Source organism: Falco peregrinus, chromosome 9, assembly GCF_023634155.1.
Source record: "Falco peregrinus isolate bFalPer1 chromosome 9, bFalPer1.pri, whole genome shotgun sequence".
NCBI lineage: Eukaryota > Metazoa > Chordata > Aves > Falconiformes > Falconidae > Falco > Falco peregrinus.
In genome coordinates this window covers 418,547-435,182 of record NC_073729.1, presented here as the reverse complement: position 1 = coordinate 435,182, position 16,636 = coordinate 418,547, and the positions used below count along the sequence as shown (strand labels likewise).

At 46.5% G+C, this 16,636-nt stretch overlaps 1 protein-coding gene across 1 annotated transcript in view; it reads right to left on the bottom strand.

The window, feature by feature from the left end:
• LOC129785150 (heat shock factor protein 5-like) overlaps window positions 1-15,433 on the bottom strand; it is a 33,424-nt gene extending 17,991 nt beyond the window's left edge. Inside the window, exons 1-4 of the mRNA XM_055814152.1 lie at window positions 15,379-15,433; window positions 5,289-5,474; window positions 4,147-4,824; window positions 1,036-1,410 (exon numbers count right to left, since the gene is read on the bottom strand). Coding sequence (XP_055670127.1) covers window positions 1,036-1,410; window positions 4,147-4,824; window positions 5,289-5,474; window positions 15,379-15,433 — 1,294 coding nt within the window. The remainder of the gene's footprint in view (window positions 1-1,035; window positions 1,411-4,146; window positions 4,825-5,288; window positions 5,475-15,378) is intronic.
• Between the last annotated feature and the right edge of the window lie 1,203 nt (window positions 15,434-16,636).

Below are 16,636 nucleotides of genomic sequence, written 5' to 3'. Positions count from 1 at the left end.
CTGAGCTTTAGTTTGTTCAAGGAAAGAGTCACTGTTCTGAATTTCAGAAGTTTTAGGGAAACTAAAAAAAACACCACAAACCCACAACGAATACACCACCACTCCCCAGAAAATACCCTATCATGTGATTTTTCCCATTCAAGGTAAGGGCAAGGAAAAGAACAGTAATTTGCTTCAACTCCTCTTCTGAAGAATAAAAACACTGAAGTGAGACTGATTTACTTTGCAATTGAGTGATTAAGTGAGACTGACAATTGTGGCAGAAATAATTTAGAAAAAAGAAAGGAGCCAAGACTTTTGTACTTTCTAGTTTTCAGTGCATAAAAAAATACAACATAAAGAAGCTAAGCAAGAAAAAAAATTTAGATACAAAAATAGTATGAGCAGAATGAAATATTCTACACCAGGAGTCCTCAAACTACGGCCCACGGGCCGGATATGGCCCCCCAGGGTCCTCAATCCAGCCCCCCCTATTTACAGAACACCCCCACCACCCCCACCCGTGCCGGGGGTTGGAGGGGGAAACCAAGCAGATGCAGATGACTTCCTGCCATCTAATCCGCGCGCCGGCCCCCCTGTTTACAAAGTTTGAGGACCCCTGTTCTGCACAATACTTTTGACTGATCTTTGAGTTTAAAACCTTAACCTGGAAAAACATGAGACCAAGGCCTAGGATACTACTTCTTAACAAGGTCTCAGTGCTTTAATATCATTGTCCAAGTTTTGCTTAATTAAAAAAACAAAAATGAAAGTTAGCCTCACACCGACTAGTATTGGACAAATATTCTTCTCCTCGCCCTTTCACCTCAACAGAAAAGCTATCCAGAAAATCACCAGGGGACACACAAAATCTGGAGGAAGGGCACGAATACCAAACAGAAACTCCTTTTGCTTTAGGTCCATCTTCCTTTTAGACTTGACACTTTCTAATTCTCACTTGAGATATACACATGGCAGAGTATTGTAGAAAAATATTGGAAAGTCTCACTTTAAAATCTATTTTTGAAAAGCAAATGCAGAAATTTTTTTTCATACCTGTTGGATAGCAGGCTTGTGAGTACGGCACTGAAGATGCAGAGCTGCTGCAATTTGCAATGGATGCGGCAACGCTTTGAGTCCCTTGCTGAAGTGGCGGAAGAGAAGCCACAGGCTGGAGGGTGTACGTGGCTCCTGTTGGAAGTGTCTGGAGTACAGGAAAGGCAGCCCCTTTATCTGGAAAAGCTGGGGAAGCCCCTTGCCCTGGCAGCAACCCAAGTGGTCCCTGCTGGATCCAAGTGGAAGGGACTGGAGTCGGATCTAATCTTTGTGCTGGTGAAGTGCTGGGGGCTTGGCACGAGGTTGCCATGTAGGAGTAAGGAGGGAAAACACCTTGACCGTAAAGTTGATGAAACTGTCCTACAGTCAGCAGTCCTGCAGTGGGTACAAAATAAAGCGAAACAAGTGTTAAGGAAAGGAGTTTTCACAGGCAAAGAAAGGCAATATGAGGAGCCAAGGCTCTACAACATGATTTGGGAAGACTACCTTTGCTCCAGCGTACTTAATCCAGAAAGGAGACTGTACTCTTAGACCCGAGCATGCACTAACTGCTGTGTGGCACACGAGTGAAGCGCCAACACAGAGGTGTCTGCGTAGCATTCAATCTCCTTAAACTGGCAGTAACGAGTTACCCATATTTAGAAATGTGCTATAAATCAAAATGTGTAGTAACTTACTAAACCAAACAAAAGCAATTTTGAAAGTACGGTGTGTTAAATCAGACAACACATTCTAAAAAAGGGACATCATAAAGCAAGATTTGACCAAACTCCACTACTGACAGCTCACAAACAGCTAAGGGAAGGGCAATGTCAAAATCCTCCAATGGACTTTGCAAGTACTTTATGACAAGTCATTTATTTGGTCAAGAAAAAAATTTCAAAGCCAATTTTTTCTCAGCTCAACTAGTTCAGTGCAGACTAAAATATCCCAGTCTTTGCCATTTTGTTATTTCTTAGACAGTCCTTTTATTCTTCTCTATTATTTTATAGTTTCCTCTCTCAGACAGTTACTGTTTCATGAAATGGTATTTGCTTTTATACCATGACAGCTCAATTTCTGTTTTGGTGACTTTGTGGAAACACTGACAGTAACACCACAAACGCCTGTGCTCATTGATTTCTGCAAGAACTACTGCATTTGTGACTCCCCTGCAGGATTGCATTCAGCCATGAGAATTACAAGTTTCAGGATGGTTCACGTCAATAGGGTTTATCTAGAAGCCAGGCTTTCTCAGACCTGTAGTTTCCAATTCTCAGCCAAAAGGACTTTTTTTAAAAATAGCCTCACATTTACCTCTTGCACTCCTCTGATGAAATCAGTAACATACAGTCATTATTCTGCAAGTTCACATTTAACCATTAAGAATCACTAAATAAATACCAGCTGACCCTGAAGATTTGCTAAGACTTAATGTATAGGACCGTTTATTTCCTGTTCAGTACTTTCACCATTTATAAACAGAGAAGGAACAGGGGTATGAAAATTCTTTTCTTTATATTTTACCTTTGGATAGGGACATGAAGATTATCTAGTTCTAACACGTAAACAAGACACCACGGGATGCCAAGTTACCAACCTCCAGTTGCTGTCCAGGAATTGTTCCTGAATGTTTAACAGAGCGTTACACCCTGCAAGACACTGGGAACAGACGTGCCCCTAAACAGTCAGTACAGAGCGCACAGTGCATTGTCAGCCTGTCAGAACTTGACTGCATAGAAACCCCAATGTTTTCCTTGTTCTGTCTTTCTAGAAAATGAGACTCCTAGAGCAAAAACTCTGAAACTGCAGCCATAAAAACAGAGGACAAAAAATGAAAGTCATCTCTTTCTCATAATTTCCTTTACCAATGGTCTGCGTTACATCAGACAAACCACGTCACTGAAGTCTGCAATGACTCATCTTAGCCTTAACAAGGTTAACATCAAATCATTAGTTTAAATGTTTCCTAGCCTCCCTACTGAAATAAGTTCCATCCCTTCTCAGATGCTTCATTTTGTCTTCTTGGTATTGCACGTGCAGTTCCACACACATCACGGAAAACACCACTTGAATTAGATGACAGTTCCTACCCTGACACAGTAACCAAGAGTATGGGGATACCCTACTCTGCTCTAAAGGCCAGCCGGTGCTGCAGACAGCAGTACCGTCAACTGCTTCTCCCCTTCTCCTGGTCGCACAGTCCTGCCGCTTCTCCTACACCGCGCCTTACAGCTCTGCACCCATGGGGTGCATCACTCGGGTCCAAGAGCCAGCCAGGCTATTAAAGTCTTCTCCGATCACTGCGCTGAACCAACACGTTGCTGTATCAGCTGCAAGGAAGATGACAGTTAACACGCCACCAAGGGAATGGGAAGCCGGAGTGCTCTTCTGGCAGCAGCCCAAGAGCACTGCAAAGCAAGATATTCACATCTTCCTTACACAGCACCAACTACAAAGCTTTAGGGCCGATACAAAATTTGTGGAATAATCCTGAGGGCTCACACTTGTCTTGGGAAAACTCAGATCCTCTCAAAGAGGGTTAGAAAGAAAGAAAACACGTTCTAGGGCTTTTCAGCAGTATTATTTTCTAATTAGCTCTCACCTACTCATTCAATCAGTTTTTAAAACTACGTAGCTTGTGAATTCTTTTTCAGGAGACAACTGACAAAAATCTTACTACCAGGTCTTGTCTCCTTTGCACAAAACTAACAGGATGCTCTAGTTATCACTTCACACAACTCACTGCTTCACACACATGTAATGACAGCATATTAAGCATCCCTACTGATGGGCATCCTTACTGACGGGCAAGAAGCAGTAACGTTCATCTGGTAGAGCTGTGCCAGCTCCACAGAGATCGAGCAAGGGTGTTCTTAGTGTAGCACGCAATGGAGACTGTACTGTAGTCTACAGGCAGCCTGAAATACATGTGAACCATGCTACTCATGCTTACTGGCAGCAGATCTACCTGCATAAACAACAACAGCTTCCCTACACCAGCTGAACTGAGATGCCACCGGCAAGGACAGGTAACCCTTCTCCCTCAGGAGAGCGTTGATTTTCAAATCCCATGCTACCCAGCGCTTCTCAAAAACCCACCAAGGCCCCACATGGCCCACTCTGACTCACCAGGCCTGCTGAGCGTCGAGGGCGGAGGCAGCGGCTGCCCGTTCAGTGGCGTGCCAGGCAAGCGCTGGAAGCGGTTGGGTGGGCGGCTGGTCACATCCAGGCCCGCTGCCATCTTCGCCTTGTTGCCCTTCGTCAGGCGCTTCAGGTGGACAAGGAGGTCGGGGCGGTCGCGGCGAAAGTGGGGGCTGCGGAAGTGATGCAGGGGCCCAGTGCAGTTGCCACCGTTGCCTTGTCCACCCTCTGGGCCCGGCCCAGGCCCGGGCCCCACCACACTGCTCCCCGGCAACATCCCCACCTTGCGGAAGCCATAGAGACTGAGCTGCCGGATGAAGCTGCTGAAGTTCGTGGTCTTGAAGAAACCGGCGGCTGCCGCTGCCCCACGGCCACCCGGCTGCGCGGCGACGGCCGGCCCGGCGCCCAGCAGCTCGCACTCACAGAGCGGCTGGTTGATGACCAGCCCCTGGCCGGAGGCACCCCAGCGAACGGAGCGGCAGCGCGGGCTGTTGACCAGCCGCCGCAGCCTGGCGGGGAAGGTGTCGGCACTGACGGGGACGGGCTGCTGCGACGCGTCCGTGTCGGTAGGTGGCACCAACCGCCGCGCGCTCAACCGCCGCCCGCGCGGCCTCCGCTTCCGTGCCCCGCCTGCGAGGCGCTGCCCGCCGCGCGCGGCCCCCGGCCCTCAGCCCCGCCGCGGCGCTGGTCCGCGCAGCGCCCCGGTCCCTCGGCACGGCACGGCCGCAGCCCGGCCCCCCCTCAGCCCGGCCCCCCCCTCAGCCCCCCCTCAGCCCCGCCATCCCCTCAGCTCCCCCTCAGCCCCGCCATCCCCCTCAGCTCCCCCTCAGCCCCGCCATCCCCCTCAGCTCCCCCTCAGCCCCGCCATCCCCTCAGCTCCCCCTCAGCCCCGCCATCCCCTCAGCTCCCCCTCAGCCCCGCCATCCCCCTCAGCTCCCCCTCAGCCCCGCCATCCCGCTCAAGCTCCCCCTCAGCCCCGCCATCCCCCTCAGCTCCGCCATCCCCCTCAGCTCCCCCCGTCCATTCAGCTCCCCATGTCCCCTCAGCCGGGCCATGTCCCTCAGCCCCGCCATCCCCCTCCGCCCCGCCGGTCCCCTCGGCCACCCCCTCCGCCCCGCCGGTCCCCTCACCCCGCCGGCCCCTCAGCTCCGCTGCCACCAGCATCTGCCGTAGCTTCCGTGAGCGACCGGGCGGCTGAGGCCCGGGGCCGAAAGCTGCCGCTCGGGGCGGCCCCGCTGCCAGCCCACAGCCGTCCCGGGGGCAGCCTGGACGTCCTTGAACCACGGCGCGGGTGGGCGCCGGGCCGTGGAAAGCGGCTGCAGGCGGGGCAGAGCGGGGAACACGCGCTCCGCGGCCCCGCACCCCGCCATGGCTGCCCGGCGCCCCGGGACCGCGCGCGGGAAAGGGGGCGGGGCCGCAGGGCCACGTGACACAACATCGAATCCCAGGGAGGGGCGGGGCGGGGGCGGGTTCTGCTGAGCAGCCGGACCTGCCCGGGCGCCGCGGCCGCCGCGGGGTGCGGGCGGCGGGGACGGAGAGGGGCGCGGGCGGCGGGGGCTCGGGAGCTGCTCCATGTGCCGGGGGCACCCCGGGCTGGTGCGTACCCCTCCGGGAGGAATGCAGCCGGCAGAGCAAAAGTGTCGGCTTAAAAACCACTGGCAGATCACAAAAGGAAAAGCGAATTTATAAGGAGTGCAGAGGAACACGGAACAAATCGGGAATTGTGTCACATTTGCCCCAAAACCCCCCAGACCTGTGCAGTTCTGATCCCCACGCCAGAACAGATCAAGTGGAGTTAAAATGGGGCAGAGAAAATCAGCAGCGAGGGTAAGAACTAGCTTCAGCGGAAGGAAATACTGAAGAAGGAATCTTCAGAGGGGCAGTTATATAAAAATATAGGTAGTAAAGTTGTAGTTAGTGTAAAGGAGGCAAGCACGACTCATGGAGGATTTCAAACAGGAGAAATCAAATCAGGTACTTAATCACAGGGAAACCGGGGAACTAATTGCCACAGGATGTTTTGGGTACCATAATGTTACTTGGCTAAGGGAGGGTGTGGAGGGGTGCGTGTGTGTGAAGAAAAGAGAGAGGAAAAAAGAACAAGATTAGCTACATTCACAAAGACTAGAACTCTTAAAGCGGCACCTTTGTCACTGCGAGTGCTTGCACTGTGTGCTGGCACAGCTCTGAGGCGGTGCCTGAGCTGCACTGGTGCAGATCTGCCCTCTCCTCAGCCTTGTGCTGCCAGCTGTGACTGCAGGCAGACTGCAGGAACCAGCAGAACCATCCTTACCGCTGCAGAACAGGAATCTGCTATGAACCAACAGGCAAAGAAGAGCAGGGAGCCAGGGAAGGAAGAGTGCGGTGATCTCTCTCTCTGCTTGCATCTTGCCCACAGGTCACCAGCAGTGGCAGAAGAAAATGACATTCCTCTGTCTTGGCTGCCCTCAAAGCAAGACAGTAGTGAGAAGACTGAGCACCTGTGTGTTTTGTGACCTCAAAATACATTATCTTGGAGTTGTCGTAAGATTTCTTAGCAAGAAGGTACAAAACCAAACCTCTTCTTTAACTAAAGTCGTCCTTATTGCTTTGGTTTACAGCACAGCCCCTAACCACCAAGGCAAGTAAAAGCGCAGTAAGTTCCAGAAAGGGAACAAAATTGAATAAAATGATGGGAAACTGTTCCTATTTTTAAACTGAAAGCAAAATCCCTCTGCTCTTCTGCATAGCTGAAGTGAGGAAAATTATGTTTGGGTGGGGTTGCTTAACAGAGTTTCACACTTCAAATTAAACCAGAAGCAGAAATTTTGTCAATGTTGTCATCAAAGCTGAAATCCAGCACCACAGAAGGATGCTGCTTTACCCAAGGAATTAATGGCCTACGATTCTAGTAAGCTCATGCTGTCATCTTCCCAAGACGCTTTGCAATTTTTTTCCCCTCGGTAATAACTTATTAAGAATTATGTTGCTCAGTGTAAACAGCTAAAACTTAAGTAAAGCAAATCTGAAAAATCCAGAAAAATGTCCATTTCACAATAAATTCTTCTTGGCATTCCTGAGGTTGTCTTTTGCATTACTTCGGTGAAATGAATTTGGGTTTCTCTCTCCTTGTGCAGCAAGAGTGCCAGAAGACCATGACTACCTGATGGTGGGACAGGTGAGGTTTTTAGTGTATCATCCGTAACTCAGGGCAGAGCCAGCAATACGTAGTCCATAACTGAAATGCAGAGCATGATTCCCTAAAACTAACACAAAGAAACAGCGGTCCCTTTCGTACCACTGGCCATTCTTGACTTCAGCCACAAGAGTGGATTCATTTGCCACTTCTTGGTCAGTGGGTTAAATTTGGTCCTGAGGACTTTAAATTGTTACTTTAATCGTCAAAGATTGTTATTAGCCAAAGGTGATGGGAGCTGCAAGAATGAATAGCTTATTACTAATTTGTGTCATTGACATATGAACTCAGTGCTTTCCTTCTTTTTCACCCATGTGAACTCAAATTGCTGTTAGCCCGCACGCCCCTATTTGCCATGTACCATGGCAGTTACTCTCTGGTGTCTGCCTCTCTCACAGCTGTGCCTTTCTCTGCAGCTAGCTTTCTTTCTCCTTCCCTGCTGCGGGACACCAGAGATCTGTCCATTGTACAGACGAGAAGGTGGGCCTTTGCCAGAAATTCATAATCCTCTTCTGCCAGTACTTAACCTCCATTCCAACCTTTTGTAATAACCTCCTAGTTTTCTACATTTCTCTTGCTTATACATATATATAGTACAAAAAAACCCTACCAACTTAACAATGTAAATTATACATTTTGCAAACTGATTCTGCAGAGCTGAACAAAAATGTTATTGTTAGCTTGTCTGCTGTATGTCAGGGCAAGGACTGTATGTCAGTGGGAAGAAAAATCCTTTGTGACCAAAATGTAAACCAAAGACCTATCTTCCACAAAGTTCAGAAGTCTGTGGCTATCCAACTGCACAGCAGTTCTGTCATCAGAGCAGCTTACCTAAACTCACCACCTGTTAAAGGGGGATGATGAACTTCTTGCTTCCTTTAATTGCACCCTCTATAAAACCGGTTTCATTTCACTCCCTGCTGTTCCCTGGTGTGGGGTCAGCAGGATGCAGACAGCACCCTTCTGTGCTGTGAATTGGGGTCTGATGGGTGAGCAGTCTGCGGGGGTGGGGGTGGGGGCAGGAAGGGTACTGAGGTGACACCCCCCAAGCCCAGGGCACACTCGCTCCAAGGACAGGCAGCCCCCCTAAGTCAGCATTTGAGAACCAGAAGATGCTGGTGAGGGCTCCCAGCATAGGGCTCTACTCCATTGTCTGTGGAGGAAAGAGGGTTGATGACTTTGATGTTTATCAAGACGAGTGCTCTATAAATTCATGCTCCCAAAAATTCATGCACTACTATCATGATTTTGGGGTGCAGAGCGCAGGAATTTAGTTGGTGGTCCTAATCCACCAAGCTAATGCAGCTTCATAAGATACTATCTGTCAGCTGAGCTACGGTAGCAACGGGTGTGCTCTGGTCAGCCTGAGTTGCAAAGCAGTTTGGCTAGATAAGCATCTTCTGATACAAAAAGTTTTAAGGGTAGGACAAGCCTTACATGGCTGTCTCTTGTAATTATCCATTCACACAGATCATCTTTTTTGAAATAATTTGGAAAAATTTTGAAGTGTTCCCAAGATGTAGGACAAGTGGCTGGATCGTAAGAGCATAGATATTTCAGATCCAGGTGGGTAAGTATCTGAACTACCTCAGGCAAGATAAACCCAAAGTTTTGTTCCTCACAAATCAATCACAGAAATGAAAACTTACCGTTATTGTAATATGACTATATGTAAAATGGCAAACAAAATATGACAATAGGGAAGTCAGTGGCTTTGTTACATGCTCATATAATCTGGTCCTTAAAAGCTATCTCCTGGCTACATCATTGTTGCAGTGAAATTCATTGCTCTCTTTACACATCTTTGAAACTCTCATGTATCAATGGCTATGAGATCAGAGTATGATCATCTTCAAGGAAGAGTTGGTAGCTCACTCTTCGCCAAGGTTGTAGAATGACCAAATCAGGACTTCTACATACATATTGTCAGGAATTTTGTCTGATTTTGTATTTCGGGGGCTGGGGGGTCGTGGTTGGTTTGGTGGTTGGTTTTTTTAAAGAGGTCATCCCTAGAGGATTCTTAGCTCTTCCTAAAGTTAATTTCCTCTGAAATCAATCCAAGTTAAGGCGTTCACCATCACGCAGAATGTGTTCTTAATTTCCTGTATTCAGTTAATGCTGTGATCATGCTCAGGAAGGTCCTCCACTGAAGTCAGGGCAGGTACAACAAAATGAGAATTCTGGATTTGGCTTCATTGTCCAAATTCACAGTGTCTGGGAGATGAATAAGCCAGGCTGATACTTACAATGATGCATAGCCATTCTCAGACAGTTTAGCATGATACGTTATTCCAAAAATCTTTTAAACATGCCAGCATTTGGACATTCATAAGGTTTTTAACGAAGAACTCTCCAAATGCATTTAAAACCATTTTAAGCCTTGTATCACTAACAAGACCGGAAGAATTAAGTTGCTGTGACTTTGCATTAGTGGCCATGACAGCATACATTCAGTTCTGACATTTACTGTTATTCCCATGACACCCATAAATATTGCAGACAGCTAGCTGGCTGATCACACATTGCTTGGCTTAGCTGCTTCTATAATTTAGGGGGGATTAAGTTAGCATTTGAAAAATAGAAATTTTTTTACATTTCATATTTATTACTTTGCAATTTTCAAAAGGAAAATCACCCCACACACACCATGTTCTGATCCATCCAGTGAAAAGTTCCTCAAGGACCAATAATTCCTATTGTTGTTAGTCAGTTCTCTAATATTACAGATTAATGTGGAATATCTTTTTCTGACTCCTGTTTGTGGCCTTGCCCATGTGATTTCCTTCACAATATTTTGGGATGTGTCATTTAATCATTCAAGGTCATCACAGATATTTTGCCTCCTGCAGCGGTGAATCCCACAGTTTACTTACACATGTTAAATATATTTCCCAATAACTGTAAAACACGCTGCATCTTTCCTTTTCTTTCTCTCCATTGACACTGCTAAATATTACAGTAAAAGGACCTCTAAAGCTTATTTTTCCTGCTACCATTTCAGCTAGTCCCTTTGTCTTAAAATCTTTGCTTTAGCAAATAATTTCAAATACAACAGTAGCATTGAAGAATATAAAGATGTCATATGTTTGATTTTCCTCTGCTCATTTAAAAAATACGTTATCTGTATTGTTAACTTCTGGTGGAGGCTGGGCAGAAATCGATATTGCTATTTATGTTTGCTCCTATGGAGAGGTTCTGCCTACTTAGAGCACAGTAATTGTGCTCAGTAATTGAAGTATGGGATTATTTTAGGCTAATGTGTGTTTACTTACTCCAAGTTAAATTTCATCACTGCTACTTCTACTTCCCTCTGAAATATTTCTTAATCCTCCATAATTTTTCACCATCTCTGCTGAAGCACTCTTCTCCAACAGTATTACTGACTGCCCTGTTTCTGTCTTCTTCCTTCCGCACATCAAATGTCTGGGACTTTTTGGTTTTGTATTAGAAATTTAATTTGTATCTAATGCAGATTTGGACCATTATATAGATACTGAGCCAGACTCGTGTGGCTTTTGTGATGAGCAGTCTTGTCTCACCAACCTGCAGGTTCTAGGAGTTGACAAGCATATTAATAGGGGCTTGACTGCTGGTTTTCCAGAAGGCTTTTGGCAAGGTCCTTCACCAAAGGCTCTTAAGGAAATTCAGACATTATAAGGAGGAAGGCAGTTGCATGGTTAAATAACTGGGTAAAAGACAGGGAACAGAAGATAAGGGTAAACGTTCAGTAAATGGTCAGAAGGCTGTTTTTCGCCTTCACGAGCAACTTAGGAGTAGGTATCAATGACAGATGAGGTATCGATCTTTACAAATAATATGAAGTTATTCAGGATGGAGCAACTGTCAAGGACTGCAGAAGCTGCTAACAAAACTGAGAAACTGTTTAGATGTATTTTGCACCCAGTTATTAAATGTGTTGCTTTATTTGCCTCATCTCATAAAGACAGAGTGGGAAAAAGCTCATAGGAGAACAGCAAAGATCAGGGGTATGGAGTATCTTCCATGTGAAGGAAGACTGTGCAGACCAGGACTCTTCAGCCCAGAAAAGCTCCAATATGTGACAGAGGCATATAAAAGCATAAATAGCCAGAGAAGTTTATTGTTTATTTTCTTTCCCTGTGGGACAATTAGGGTTCAGCCAATGAAGCTCGCAGGAGGCAAGTTCACACTGAACAAAACCGGGTGAATCTTTATACAATATGTAGTTAAACTGGTGGAAAGCCTTGCTGTAGGATGCTATGAATGATGGCCATTTACACGATCTCAAGAGGACACTGTGTAAAAGCATGGACAGGAAATCCTGTTGAGCTATTAAATGCAAAGATTTTCCTGAATCCCTCTGGAGAGGTCCATAAGCTGCACATTCTTGGCAAGAGTGCATACCAGGAGGTGTCACTGGAGGCTTTGCATCCCCAGGCACCTGCTGGTGGCCACGACTGGCAACAGGACACAGGGTTAGACACCGTGCAGCCATTTCTTATGGTCTGCTCCCCTCAGGACACTTGGAACAGCTTCTCTTCTTAAGCGACAGCAGATGTTGTGCCTAACTGATGATATCCCAGTCAGCAAAGTTACAAAAAGACCCGTCAGCTGTATATTGAGGCCAAGAAAGTTCAGGCTGAGACACAGGTTTTAAACACGTAAGGTCATTTCTGTTTGGAAGCCTTAGTCCAGCCGCAGCACGCTCCTGCTCACTGAAAGCTTTGGAAGCAGCTAAGATTTCCCTGTGGCTGCTGAGCTCAGCAGAACAGGAATGGTTTGCTCCTGCGGACTGTCCTTTCTTTTGCTAGCTGCATGCTTCCCAAATCCCTCCCTGCTAATGAGGGCCACAGAGAGGCCACCAGGACCCTTCTAGTTGTGAAGGAGAAGTTGAGTAATTGCTAGCTGCATGTGCCCCTCTCTCCGTACCCTTCCCAGCAGGTGCGCTGGCTCTTCCCTTGCTACGCAGCCCCTCCTCGCTACCCCAGTTGCTGCATTGCTGCCCCTACCAGATCTTGGGAGCTCTCCTGATGTTGTAAACTGAAGGAGGGTGGCTATCCTCATTTCCCACTCTTGCCATTAATCCTACTCCTCTGTCCTTGTCAAGATACTATTTCCACCTTCGCCCTGCTGATCTCCCACCTTCCAGGGCCGATGTCGCCCATGCAGCCGCCCCTGCCAGGCACCACTGCCTGCACCTGCCTGTGGCTCCTGCTGCTCTCCGCAGACCTCACCTTGCCCCCTGCGGAACAGTGGGGCTTGCTGGGCGGCTTTGCCTCTTTGCTCTGTTTTCTTCTGCCTGAGCTCTAACCGTGGAATTGTTCCTTGCTTTGTGCTTAGGGTTAAGAAGCTGAACTAGTTCCCCAGGTGTTCCTTATTGAAAATGTCCCAAACCCAAAAGTAGTTAAGTATTTATATGCCCCTTGTTACTCCTGAAAGCGAAAGGAAAACACACTTTCCCTACCATTGTCCCTGTTTGACATTTGCCATAGCAAAATTTACAGAGGAGTTTGGTGTATGGCCCATTTGTGCATCATATTTTTAATTTGGAAACACAAGAAACCCAAAGCCTCATTGCCATGAAAAAGTAATGCTCAAATCTGTAAGAATATAAACTATACTTTATAAAACAAGCTCTGCTTTTCTCTCACAGCTCCCATCTCAGGTTGCTTTCACTTGGTCCTTAGTGATAAAATGGCACCATAAACTTGTTTTATGTCCTGCTCTGTAGTAAAGCACAGTGTAGTAGGTGGCAGACACAAGAAATTTATATTCTTAGTCACTTCACTGTGAAAGGTATTGATCACAAATGAGCGGTAGCCTCAACACGTCAAATTTATAAACAGCAGAGAAAATGGAGACGGACCAAAGTAAAGGTATGAAGAAAAGTTCAGTCTTTACCAGCCCCTGATGACTGATGGTGTGATTTGCCTCTGAGTGGTGGAAGGGAGTCAGAGAGGGTCTTAGACTTTCTCTTGTGCTATCCTCCTGCAGATGGCTGGGCTCGGGGCTGGTGGGTGTGCACGTGTTCTTCGCAGAACTCTGCAAGGGAATGCTGAGATGTGGTGCTAGAAGACATGAAGCTCGGTGCACGGCAAATGCTGTGTCTGCAGCTCACTGCTTGCAAGTCCCGATGCAGACGGAAGTGGAAGGGTGAATGATGCATCTGATACTGCAACTGTGACTAGCTGTGGCTTTGGAAAGAGCAGAAAACTAGTCATGCAGTAAATGTGCCTGAAGCTTTGATCTCCCTATAAAAATATCACTTTTCTCCACTATTGAAAGAGACGTACCACATATGCATTAAGCCAAATGGAAGAGAGCATTAGTTTTTGGACTGTCACTGTCTTTAAGCACCAGCAAGAAAAGAGGAGTTTGTTTTCCTGCTTCAGATACTACAGATTCTGTGGGACGTTGACATTTTCTTACAAGCCGTCTGTGAACTTACTCAAGAGAAGGGCAAGCTAATGAGGCAAACATTGTTTGCCTTAAGTGTCTGTTTCTCCTGTGTGTCCGGGGGCTGTGACACAGTCCTGCAGACTAAAATGCAACCCCCAACAAACACTAACGATAAAAAAGGAAAGCAAACAGAAAAATACCTTACCGTCTCAGAGATTTGCTTTTCCTTGCTCTTTCTTCTTACTTCCTCGGTGTTTTCCACATGAAATCCCGTGGCTTGACTGTCACATCACGGGCAAACAAGCAGGGCCGGTCTTTCACGTTCCTGCACTCAGCATGGTCCCCAAAGCTATTTTGATGAGAGTTGTGGGTGGGCGAGAGGGGTGGGCTGAGCTTGGGTGGCCGCTCTGGCTTCCAGATGAAGGTGGATCTCCCTGGTACAAGAGGCAGTCGGTGGCTGCAGAGCCTGGACAACTGACAGACCATCCTAAGCCCCTAACCAGAGAGCTCCAGCCATGGGAGGGATAATAACAGACACCCAGTTGCCTCCCTCTGGAAAACTAAAGGAAGAGGAAAGGCTAGCGCAAAGTTTCTGGAGGTCATAATCTGGGGCATCCTGCTGTCAGTGGGAAGAATTAGTGGCTGCAGAAAAAAAGGATCAATGCAGAGGTCAAGAGTAACGTGGAGAGCTACACACACAGAGGGGAGAGGAGGGAGGGCAGACAGCCTGGAACGTGCCTGGGTCATAGATGAGCATGAACCAGGTTTTGGTTCGGCCTTGTGGACATCAAGGAAATGATGTGTCCCTGTTGTATCCTGCACAGCGTGTTGTCGGTTTTGTGCATTGCCTGTGCTGCACCTCTCTGGCCCTGGCTGAGTTAGTGCACAGGCAGAGACCCCCTCTCCTGTCTGGCACGCCACATCCAGCACAGCCCGGACACAGCCTGCCTGCTTCTGGTTCTGCAGAAGCTCGTCTCTTGCCTGTGTTGAGACCCTCTTCGGAAAGCTGGCCACCAGAAAAGGCAGTTCTTCAGTACTGAGAATCCTTCCCCTACAGGTCAAAGAACTGTAATTTTGGATTCTCTGCTGTCCTGGGTCTAGCTGGGATGCAGTTTATTTTCTTCACAGCAGCCCACACAGCACTGTGTATTAGATTTCTGACCAAAACAGTGTTGATAACACACCAGATTTTTACCTAGGGCTGAACAGCGTCAACAACTTATCTTTCTGACTTTGCCACAACCCACACAAGTAAGTTCAGGGTGGGCAAGAAGTCAGGAGGGTACACAGCTGCAAGAGAAAAGGTGGAGCGAGAAGCAGGGCAAAAAATCCTGAGATACCTGCAGTGCAAAAACCTGAGATACCTCACCCTTTTTAAACACATGAAATACTTCTATGCCTGTGCACACACTCATGTAATTAATCAGAATTTGTGCACGTGACCTTATCGTTAACTTGGCCAGCATGCTCAAGGCACTCTAAACAAAAAAGAAGTGTTTGTCAACACAAAGCGCATCAGGTAGTGTGGTCACACGAAAGAACAAGAATCTTCATATGCATCAGATTTGCCAAAAAACCCAAAATACAACAAAAATCCAAACTTGCTTCCAGCTCTCAGGGCAATTTTTATCAGTAAGTTGTATTTGTAACATTCCTTATATGCATACCTTCCTTCATCCTCAGATGTTTCACTGGAAGTGCTATCATCCGGTACTTGACCATGATTGCCACTGGAAGAGCTCATCTGCTCATGAGCCCTCTGCTTTGAAGGCTGTCTTTTACTTTTGTTTGCAACTTTGGCATTCAGGGCAATTTTACTGCATTAAACAGAAAGAAAGAAAAAAATCAAGTGAGTAGGTTTGCAAAAAATATTTCTGTGAAACAGACATACTTAAGATGATGTCCAGAAACAACTGAGACGACAAATATCTATGATAAAATCACAGACCTGACTGCAATGATCATGAAAGATACCCAAGTATTTAAAATCCTTGCCCTAGGAGTCAGGGGGACACATGGAATCTGAGCTAGATCCAGGTTAAGCTGGACTATATCCAAATAGCCACAGTACAGAAAGCATCTAGAGCAGAGAGGTTCTTCATCTTTGAAGAACAGACAGGAAAAAACTCCTGCTTAGGTTTACATTAAAATATGTGTGCCTTCTTTAGACTTTTGAGATTGGTTTGATACTATCATCTTTTCCTGACAAAGGGCATATTAACTTAATGAAAACACCAACTGCACAGAGATCACTAAAATCACCTAAAAAAGGGAGTAGTAGCAAACCGCAAGTTCCTACTTTTCTTTTCTAGGTGGCCATTTCCTACAAAAATAACTGCTTTTTCTAGTCTTCAGTTCTGGTTTTGAAGATGCATTTTGCCTCAGTATTGACAAGGAAATCACAGGAATTTGGGTGGGGGTTTACTTTTTTTTTCCCCTTTTCTTTTTTTAGAGCAGGCAATAAATTTGAACCTCCATCATGCACTTCATGTTTTCTAAAAAGAAATTTTCTTCATTTTTTGAGAAGCAGTGGACTACTCACTATGGCTTTCACCACTGAGGAAACTACTTCAACTACTACAGTATTAGAAAACCTAAGACACTTACATAGTACTACAAATAAGAATTAGAGATTATTTCCTTAGCTTACCATTTCATTGGCATTTTAATCAATTTTGAGCTCTCCCCAGATGAAAAACTTTTTGTCTTTTTCTTCTATCGTGTTTTCATTCTCCATTTTCAAACAGTCATTCTTCCTTACAGTAATCTTTTGTTTCATTTGCCGATTAGTGATGTTATTTAATTTATCCACACATTCCTGTTTTGCCACGGCCTGCACTTTTGAACATCTTTGTTTGCTTTTTTCGTTCTCAACCTATAAAAACAAAGTTAAGCTTCATGTATTTCTAGAAGACAGAAACTCCA